At 33.2% G+C, this 11,509-nt stretch overlaps 1 protein-coding gene and 1 pseudogene across 1 annotated transcript; one reads left to right on the top strand and one right to left on the bottom strand.

The window, feature by feature from the left end:
• Positions 1-2,050: 2,050 nt before the first annotated feature.
• Positions 2,051-4,601, bottom strand: LOC108207449 ((S)-8-oxocitronellyl enol synthase CYC2-like; annotated as a pseudogene).
• Positions 4,602-7,940: 3,339 nt separating this feature from the next.
• Positions 7,941-9,063, top strand: LOC108207451 (transcription factor MYB118-like). Its single transcript, XM_017377898.1, has 3 exons — positions 7,941-8,338; positions 8,424-8,550; positions 8,836-9,063. The coding sequence occupies exons 1-3, from the start codon at positions 7,941-7,943 to the stop codon at positions 9,061-9,063; spliced, it is 753 nt and encodes a 250-aa protein (XP_017233387.1).
• The last annotated feature ends 2,446 nt before the right edge of the window (positions 9,064-11,509 follow it).

The raw sequence follows: 11,509 nt of genomic DNA, 5'->3' as shown, positions 1-11,509 counted from the left end.
TACTCATCACTGTGAAAATGTTATTGTTGTGAACTAAACAATGAAAGATATAAGTATATATAGCGTGTTGAACTAAACCTCTCTGATGCGGGTTGAGCATATATGAGCTGTAATTTGTGATTTTTATTGTTTATATGCATATGAGTTTGAAAAAATAATAAGGTATATGAGATTTCATAATTATTGAATAAAACAGCCGTGTTCATGAAATTTATAGCTAGAGACAATATTTTGCATATTGCATATTCTTTCATACATATAATCTTTCACTGATTGATAGAAGAGATATTGGCCAAGGGCGGCCCAAAACGTAAAAGGGCCCCAATTTTGATATATTTTGTAATATTTTTTTGCTAAGCATATATTTTGCAATCTTAATAGTGAAAAAAAATTAAGAAAAAAATTCTTTATTATTCATGCATTTCACACTTTACAAATCACAATACCAATATCATTCGGGTTCTCTATTTTCACACCAAGATGGCTAGATTAAAGACATTTTTAAATGGTTCATAATAATTATCTGCATCCTCACTAAACTCATAAGTTTTTTCAGTATTTCTAAAAATAAATTGTTAACATTAAATCTTCTTAAAATCTTGACTTTCTCATAACTTTGACCATGAGAGCTTTTATCTCTTTACTATATATTGTTATATATCGGTTTACAAATGGTAGCTAAAATAACGTATGATATTTGAGATTGATGTCATAATTTGCTTGTTATCATATTTTCGGACTCGATTCTTAACCCATGCTACTTGTGTGCTATCTTGTACTTTCTCTGTCAAAAATTAGTGTCACAAATTAGTAGTTACTTTCTTCTTATTCAAAAGAAATTTTAAAAATCATTTACGTGATTATCTTTTCTATACATCTAAAAATACGTGTAAAAATGAAAATGACTACTATGTTGATACTGATAAATATACATTTATCCAAGAAAATTTGATCTTTATAAATTTTTTGTTGAAAGGGCCCTAATTTAATATTTTGCCTACGGCCCCAAAAATATGAGGATCAGGACTGCTCAAGTTAAGCTATTTGACAATGAATTGTCTGGTGATCTCATTCTTAACCCTACTGTTTACAAGGCTTTGGTGGGAAAATTATTGTACTTGACATCATCTAGGCCTGATATTTCAATTTCAGTATAAATTCTTAGCCAATTCCTTCATGCACCCAAAATTAAACATTTTAATGTGCTGCATAATTAACATATAAAAACTAGTTCTCCTTACCTTATCCATGCTCTAAAATAACATATTAGTGTGCTGCAAAATTTACTGCTAAAAATTCAAGCCAGACTAAAATTACCAAATAACAGAAGTATATAGGAGCTCTGTGTTGAAATATAAGTATAAGATCCATAAAGGGGCCTCCTTTAATACCTTAAGGTTTTAGAGGGAATGGTTCTCTGCATGGTATCAGAGCGAGGTTTGTAGGAGGTCTCGAGTTCGAGCCCCTGCCACCCCCCAATATTCTCACATTTAAAATGGACACGAAGGCAATTTATGCTCCAAAGATGGGCGCCCGTGATCCACTCTTCAACCCAAATAATGGGATTTCGAGTGAGGGAGAGTGTTGAAATATAAGTATAAGATCCATAAAGGGGCCTCCTCTAATACCTTAAGGTTTTAGAGGGAATGTAAGTTCTAATACTTCGGGTGAGTATAAATCAACAGAAATAGCATATGGAGAATCCTGCTCTCTACGTTAGTTATACCTTTTCTTGTTTCTGCATTCTTCTTAATAATGTACAATTTTTTTTATAATTTAGCGTTCCCGTCAGTAGAAGAACGCCTGACATTCATAATCATTTTTCAGATTGATCTCGTACTTCTTTTATTGTATTACAGTTCCATAGTGCGCGCCTAGTAGAATTCAGGTTGAAATTTGTCGGAAGATAGAGGCCAGTTCTGTTCTTCCAACATCCATGATCCAACAGCTAATATAATATAAACACTCAGTAAGAAGTTACAGAGATCATTTAACTAATGCGCCTACAACACAACTCAGTCGTCTGCCACCACGTTTAAGGCAAGATCAGTGAAACAAGGGAACAATAATTTGTACTTGTGTATAGAGTAATGGACTTAAATATATTTGTAGTCACATATATGGTGCTCAAACAGAGCCTTATACGCTGAGTCCTACTAAATAATTTATTGTTACGACCTTTGATTTAACAACTTTGACTTCTTTTTTAATGCTACAACTAGAACTAGTATATGGTGCACCACATTCTCCTTCAGGTAGTTCCTTATTTCAGGGAATCAATTTGTCCTTTCTCATATCATCTACCCAGTAGAGTATCGAATCTAAGGTTTCGTACATGTCCTTTAGGCCCAGCCTGTTGGCCTTGTCCCGTGTGGCGAGCATCTTAGTAGGACAACAAAACAAAAGATCCAGAAATTTGAAGTTGGCCAAATCCTCCATTTCTGTTCCAATTAATCCTTCTTTTGCAACTATTTCCTTCCAGACAGCGCCCTTATCAGCCATTGCTGTTGAGAACATGAAATCCTCAGAAAACATGTCATCTGGCACCACTGCTCCAAACTTGAGGCCGATTTTTTTCCATATCTGCTTCCACGTGAAACGAGGCCCGTTGATGGCATTAAAGGCCTGACCATCAGTTGACAGTAATGCCTCATTTGTTGCAGACCATATCTGCTGTTCAGCCACTAACCGAACATCTGAGCCATCGATGCACAGCTCTCCCCAGCATTCCCTTGTCCCTCCAAACATAAATGGGAGATTCAAATGCCTACAGATTGCCCCCTAAACACACAAACTCCCCATAAAGTTGTACACTGCCCTCTGTGAACTTCCCAGTATCAGTCCAGGCCGATGGACAGACCAAGCAACTTTACCTCCTAGTCTCTCTTTAAGCAAATCCTCAAGTGTGTAGTAGAAATTATTTTCAGAACTCAATCTCGGGCATTCTTCATCGTAGTAATGTCCTTCATTAACATTAGAAGCCCCTTTTAATGATATGTAATGCTTAACACCAGTCTGAAGTGAGAAATGCTTTAATGACTTAGCTATTGGGAGGAGAGCATTCAGTGCATTAGACATCATAGCTTTGTTCTGTTCACAGCATTCTCTGCTGTCCAAAGGAAACTGACTAGCCCAAGTGATCCAAAAAATATGAGTCACATCGTATAAAGAACAGAGCTTGGCTTGGCTTCGCTCCTACAATTACCATGTTTGTGAACAACTCTAACAAGTGAACAACTCTAATGACAGTGAAAAAACACTACAGGAAAAGCGTCTATTTTTGACCGGAAATTTCGACCGGCGCCTACTTTCGACGGTATACGGTCAAAAATAACGGCAGTCAAAAATATTATATTCAACCATTTATTGCCGAATATAAAACTGGTCGAACTTAACCGGTCGAATATCACCCTCCAGTTTTTTCTCTCCCATGGCCTCCGTTGAAAATAAAATCCTGTCGAAAATATCTATGTGATGGGAAATTTCCATCATTTAGGAATTTAGAAATTTTCACGGGTTCTGGTCGAAAATATATGTTCGTTTCTGGTCGAAAATATATATATTTAACCAGAAAACTGATCATAGTGAAGGCGATTATGATCTAGATGCGCATTTATTCCCCCTTAAGATTGGGCAGCAGTATCGTGACTGTTTTTGTGAATTTAAAATTTTGTATTTTTGGTTAATGGGTTGGTAGGCCAATGAATGAATTATCACCTCTCTTTTGGTTGATGAATTGGTACATCAATGATGAAATTATCAACAGGTTTATGTTGGTATTTGGTTTAAATATTTACATATTTTTCTATGATTATTTTCAATGTAGTTGAGTATTTTTTGTTGATAATTAACTTTAAATATTTATGTATATTTTTATGGTGATTTTGAATGTAGTTGGGTATTTTGGGTTTGAACAGGTAATTAGTATAAGCCATTAGAATGCATATTTTAGGGGGCGTTTGGATTAAGGTTGAGAATGAGAATCGGGAATGAGAATGGAGGGTATGTGAATGGGGTTAATGGGAATGGGAATGGTATGGTAACCCAAAGGGTGGGAAGGGTATGATTTAACAACCTAAAAGGATTAGGGTTCCCATTCCATAGCACCAAATAACTAATCCAAACACTTGTTATGGGATTAGGGTTCCGATTCTCGTTACCCATTAACCATGAACCAAACAGCCCCTTTTATATCATGGGCTATTAAATTCGACCGCATCGAATACTGGTATATTAATTTCGGCCACATTTTAATTCATTGCATAATAAATTCGACCACAAACCAAGAAATCCCAATAACTTCAACTAAATATATTCGACCGTTGTTGGTCGAAATTAGTACATGTGGCGGGAAATTCAATTTTTTGGAATTTTTTAAAAATTTGAGCTGGAAGTTCAAATTTCCAGTGAAAACAAATTTCGGGTTAAAAGGGTCGGTCAAAAATAGCGTCAAATGTAATTATTTTCGACTAGTTTAACTTCGACATGTCTGTGTGCGATCGAAAATGAATGTTTTCGACCGTATACCGTCGGAAATAGTCATTTCGACGGCCGTCGAAAATAACCGCTTTTCCTGTAGTGAAAAGAGACTTGTGCCCCATATCTGCCCGAGATTGTCAGGATATTACTGGATCTTCTGACGATTCTCAAATTGAGTTCCATGTAGCTCGTACTGTTGCAATGTAATTCTTATAATTTTTTAATTTGAACTAGTACAATTTCTTTATTTTTATTTCTAACTTCTTTACTTTCCCTTTTTTTTAAGGCAAATGTCTCTTTGAAGGCGACCCTGCATAACCTACGTATGGCTTGTGCAGAAAAGGCCGAGCTGGTGAAGAGTTGCGCAGATCTCGATATAGATGTCGAATTTAAAAGGACAAGGTCAGCCAGTTGGTACGTCAAATTGATATTGAGAGGGCTCAGGCCAATGATCTTACAGAGAAAGTTGAGCTTCAAGAGAACTTTTCATCAATGATTTTCAGCATTCGCCCGTCTTTCGAATGTCCTTTCTAGCAGAGTTAGATTACAAAGGTTCAATGAGAACTTGCTGGGACTATGCTGGAGAGGCCATTGCTAGCCAAGTCTCAGCTATGGACCTAGAGACTTTTGTGCTCCCCTCCACCTCCCTTTCCTTTCTAGATAGGTCCTATATAAGTAGTATTTAACATCCATCGTCCTTGGTCGTGTATAGCCATATTGTACTATATAACTTCAAAAGTTAATATAACTCATTTAACTTCTTCATTTTGGTCATTTGTATTTCCATTATGTACACATATTTAGCTTTTAGCCTTTTGCTTTTTGTTAAAGTACGTAGTTAAAACTTGTTCCTTAATTAAGTGATAGTCCTATGACTTTAGAATACTTTTACGTTCAGGGTTTCTCTTTTTTTTGGGGTTTCTTGAATTTTTTACAATGGTTCGGTTTTATCTTTCCCTATTTCATTAAAAGGTTTTAACCAAGGCTCATCATATATGTCATTAAATTACCAAAAAAAGTCTCTTCTATAATAACCGATTGGAGCTATTTTCTTTGGTATGAAGGAAAGCAAAACACTATAATGACCTGTTTGGTAACATGGATTTCATTTGAAATCCTGGATTTGATCAAATAACCAGTTTGGGAATTTGTGTGTGGATTTCATTTGAAATCCTGGCATTCAAACATTAGTACAAACATGAGAATTTGAAATGACAATTCAAATTCTGTCATTTGAAATCCATTATTTGAAATGAAATACAAGTTTCCAAACGCCCTCTAATAATTTTGTAGTCATTTCGCGGGAAAAACATATTAGCTACCTCATTACATATTGCTAGTCTTTAAATAGTCCTCTTTAGCCATTATTCTCTTCCAACGTGAAGGGGTTGGAAGTTATGTGAAGGATCTTCTTTTATTTGAACATCCTCCTCATATTCTAGCGCCTTTCAAAATTCCGCTTCGTTTTTGCTTCCTCCAACACCCTAGCTTTAGGAGGAGCTTTATTTTTTCGTATTCCTTTGATAATTCATCAAAATTATATATGTTGCCACATTTTCTTCCTTTTATGTTTGAAGATTGGCATGATAGGTTTTCAGTGTTGCCCCTCGGCTTTCCAACTATCCGGTTGGAGTTCGGCCATGAATTCCACGAGACTTAAAAATCTCTAAGTTGTGACTTTTTTCTTCCTCCTCTCGGTTATTTGTCTTCTTGACAAAGGATGAGTACTGAAAGTGCTTCCTTGGTGTATCCTCTAGCTTTGATAACTTGGGATGGGCATCAGGCCACTTCGAGGCTGAGGTGTGATATCCCCGCCTCCGATCCCTGAATCAAGTACGATGAAATGGATTCTTTTTCTTCGCTATCCCAGCCCCGAACACGAAACCTCACGGGAATTCGAGAAATTCATCTTTTTAAGAAAATATTATACTATATATAATAATATAATTTTAAATGAAAAATATATTAGTAAGTCATAATATATAATATTCTTCGAAGATGACATAAGGGATAATTATGCTGGGGTTCTTTTAATTTGTTATGCTTATAAATTTATTTGTTAATAAAGAATCTTGATCCTGATTTGTGAGGAAGAGTTGTGAATTTTTTTTAATCACATTTATTTCTTTTTCAACAGAAATAGTGTAATATAACAGGTTGAATGTATAGATTTAGAGGTATTAGATTCTATGAGAGCTATAGTTATATTCTTAGGGATTATGAGAGTGATTAGGAATGTAAATACTAGAATAAAGTATAATAGAGAGAATAAAATGTTATTTTGCATAGAGTGCGCACTAGCACCTAGATACAATAGATTAATTACTTATAATTAACAGAGTAACAACATTGATTTTTTTTAATTATCTTGTATATGTTGATGTCATCTTTCACATTGATTTTTTTTTTAATTATCTTGTATATGTTTGATGTCATCTTTCACAACTGTGAGAAATTGATCTACTACCCCTTATCCACTCAATTATATGGATTTGAGTACAAATGATGATAGTGATCCCTCAAAGTCATAAAACTTAATCTAATATTTATATAAATTTTTTCTCAACATGTTAACATATAGGCTTAAATTTATTCGGATACTAAAAAAAACTAAAAAACTTGAAGGAAGAGTCGTGCCCCTTGATCATGGATGAGATATTAAATAATAAACATTAATCACGTTGGCGCTATTATCCTACACATGTATAAATTAAACAATTTTATTGTAATTATATTTTGGAGAGCACCATGTTATATATTAAAAAATAAAATGGGCGTCGATCAATTTAATTTATAATTTAAAATAAAATATGATAAATAAATAAAATAAATTCTCTGACATGATTCTCTTCATGATTAGTAGGTCATGTTGCATTGCAAATCTGAACACACACACATATATAAAATATATGACTATATAATAATAGTAATTTGTCGATTATATATATTTTTCTAATATATGACGAATTATTTACTTAAATTATATACATAGCCAAAAGGTCTAGAACTATATAAAAGTAATAACAAATGAATAAATATGAATAATAAAAACATTACTAAAAGATTTATTTATAAAAGTAAAAGAAAAAATAATTAAATACAAGTCAGAGAGTAATCATGTTTTTATTCATAAAAAATATTATTAGATGAGGCCGCCACCTATCATCTTAAGACAGAGGCCGCCACCTATCATCTTAAGACAAAGGAGCAATACACGAGAAAAACAACATCTTAAGATCTGGGTCGTTAGATTAACAAAAAATCAATGGCTAATCCTTTAGGTTTCACTTCACAAATAGGGTTGCACCAGGAGCTACCCATCTCATACACCATCTTTACCATCTTACAATAGAGTGCCTTGATTAACAAAAAGCTCTACATAATCTTCTTTTGATTCTTGATTTCATATACACACACACCCATATTACACACACATTATCACCTTGATTCATATCTTACCCATGGAAAAACAAGGTGATGGAGGTGAAAATCTTCCTGATGGAGCCAATTCTCCAAAAAATCATTATCAACCTTCTTTCTCCCCTAACCATACATCAGAAGATCATCAGATCTGGGAAACACCCTTTTTTGAGTTTCCCTTTGAGCATCAACCTCCAATTGGTCACACTGACTTTGAATTGGAAGATTTATCTAGTTGGCTCAATGATATGGGTCCTGGTGACAATTATGAGAATACAAATAATGTTTTGATTGCTGGAAGTGAAAATCAGAACATGACAAATATTCCAACCTTTGATGATGGTGAACAAAATGAAGAAAACAATGAGTCTGCACAAGGGAAAGTGATGAATGAGGCTCCAAGTCGTAAAAGACGATACTGGACTACTGAAGAGGACAGGTAGTACTCTTTTATCTCTCTTAATTTAACTGTACTTATGTTCTCTTTCCAAAGAATAATTGTAGATTTTGTAATATTATTGAAGGATGTTGCTGAGCTTAGTGAGTAAACATGGAGCAGGGAAATGGTCTCAGATTTCCCAGGAGATGGATGGTCGTGATAGCGTCCAGTGCCGTTATAGATGGAGTCACCATTTATGCCCTAATGTCAAGGTTTCTCATCTATATATGGTGCAATGTTTATATAGAAACATATATTTTAACTCATTTACACCATAAGGTCATAGATCTATATATATCTTTATTTCAAGCTCCTAGTTGCTTCTTTGTTCAGTGCTTTCGATTCTGTGGTATCTGCTAAAAACTTCCATAAGGTTTAAGGTTATAACTTGTAGTAATTTGAAAATCTGAGTTTTTCTTTTACTGTAACTTGTGTTAATCTTCACACAAATCTATTTTAATTATTTCCCATTTATATTGCTGGTGAGGTGATTTCAGAAGAAGGGTTCATGGTCGGATGAAGAAGAGAGGGTGTTTGTCGAAGCTCATAAGATACATGGGAACAAATGGACAGAAATTGCAAAAAGACTTCCAGGACGGAGTGCAAACTCCGTTAAAAATCACTGGAATGTTGCGAAGAAAAAGGTCGAGAGGAAGGAAAAGGGTAAAGCCACCATGCTGGAAGACTACTTCAAGAGCACAATACTGAAAGGAACTGATCCTTAAAATTCCACCACAACTTCAACTACATTTACTTATGCCTTACAAGACAGTCAGGTATTCATGATATCCAAGGTTCCAGATGTAGGTTCTGAGTATATGTTAGTTAAACTATTGACTACCTTTTGAACTCCTTTCTTCTTTGCTGGTATGCTGGGACATAATATATGTCAATATTTTCTTTGTTTATGTAATTATAGCAATAATTTAGGGCATGATAGCTAGGTAATTAACCACATATATTCATATATACTAACAATCAACATAATTTATAATATCCGGAGGTGAAAAGATTTTCACAGTGAAAGGAGAAAATATATTTGAGTATGAAGAAGGTGCTTGAATCAATTTTTTATGTCTTGGCTCAATTATTTTACAAACTTAAAAAGTTCATCCGAGCTCCACCCTTTTTTGGATATCAAGGTTTTAGTATAATAACTTTTAATTACCAAACTTCACATTATCTCATGAAACTAAAATTTTAGGCGAAATTATTTCATATTTTCTCCTTGTTTAACTGTTTCTTAAAAAACTCGAAAACATTTAACATAAGATTCATAAATCATTCATCTTTATAAATCTTTTGCTCCTAAACAAAAATACATAGTATAAATTTTGGTGGTAAGATAGAAAAATCAATTTATCAATCCCATTACTTTCTAAAACCTCTTAACTTGAATTTTCCCCGACCGTCATTAGATTGAAGAAATATACCTTTAAGAGGTTTTTCATTTAAATGAATCATAACATATAAATTTATCAAATTATGGACATTTTCATTTGATATGATTATTTTATAATTTATTATTTGAAATATTTGTTGAAGTTTAATGTTTTAAGCTCATCATTCACCTATTAATTTCGGACAATTATATTTTTTATGTTTAATACGCAACTCAAATATTCTATATAAAAGTAGGAGAACTTTTGTTCAATCTTTATTTACTAATATTTGAACAATTTTGGTAATTTTTCTATCATAGTACGAGTTCTAAGCAATGAATATATGCTTAATTCTCCTACACACTCACTTAGTGTTGACAAAATGGTCAAACGAAGAGTTTTATCTTTTTACAAATTAAAGCTATAGCTTATTTTCATAATTATTTATCTGTTCGAAGAGGATGGTTTTTTTATATTACATTTTTGGTCATTTTTCTTCCATGATCGGGGTCATAATCAATGAATTTATGTTTAATTTTCCTCACACACTAACTTAGTAGTTAGTGTCAAAAAACAACTAGTAATTTTGTATTTTCATAAAAGGTATATATAGTTTTTTTTTCTATGTGTCCAAAGAAGATAATCTTTCTTTTATATATGCAATTTCAGTGGCTTTTCTACCATTACACCGATTATAAGCCATCAATATACATCACAAGTAAACTAACTTCCACTTGTTTATCTTGGTTCATGAATTAAAGCTATGCTTTTGTAACTTTTTTCTCTCCTTTCTTGTACTCAACTTCATAGAAAGTTAAACAAAACAAGTGACAATTATTTAAATCATTGTACATTAAGAGCTACATGTCAAATAAATTAGAGGGTGTCTTCAATGGGGGTGCTAGTTACCCATCACAAGATGTGAAGGTAAGGTGCTTTATTTCATGGCGGTCTCCACACAACTTCAAGTATTAAAGTGTTGGAATGGCCTTGAATGAGGCTGACTTTGTTATTAGGGCATAAAGGAAATGCACGTATATTCTACACTCGTACAAGATGTTAAATAAGTCATGCCCTAGTACAATAAATCAATAAGAAGGAGGTTAAACTTGTGATGAATTTTTAATTATTATATAGAGCAATGAGGAGCTTCTTCTTCAAATGACAAATTAGAAGTTTTCATACTTTTAAAGACACATTTTAGATTTGGTCATGCACATATACAACGGTATGATTCATTTAACATATAAAGCAAAAATTAGAAAAAATATTTACCTTACTAATTTTTTAATACTTCATAATAATTTGAGTTTCACATGCTTGCGTGAAAACATCATTCATATGACATCGTACCCCATACCTAATGGACATGAAAAAAAGGAAAAATATGATGTAAAGGTGTTGTTTTCAACCTAAATTAATAATAACCCCAACATAGCGGATCTAATAATTTTCTCGTGTGATATGTGACTAGTAGAGTTGCCTCAAACATATATGTGTCAAACATATATGTCTCATTGGACTTTTGAAGAGATAAGTAATTTGGTCTAAATTTGACTTCAATGTGCTTCTATGGTTTGAGATTTAGTCGATTAGCTATGCATAACTTATAGGTATTGATCATAGAAATATTTATTATTTTCAATAGGACATAAAGCAAACTTAGTTATAAATATTCAATAGATAGATGAACATCATATAATCATTTCATAGTAATGGATGTTGATTAAATAAAAGATTAATTTATTATATATATTGATACTTTAAGTTGGTGTAATACTTCGTCGTT

This window comes from Daucus carota, chromosome 2 (genome assembly GCF_001625215.2).
Source record: "Daucus carota subsp. sativus chromosome 2, DH1 v3.0, whole genome shotgun sequence".
In the NCBI taxonomy this organism is placed as follows: Eukaryota; Viridiplantae; Streptophyta; class Magnoliopsida; order Apiales; family Apiaceae; genus Daucus; species Daucus carota.
Note: the sequence above shows the minus strand (reverse complement) of the source record. Positions and strands in the feature narration are given on the sequence as shown.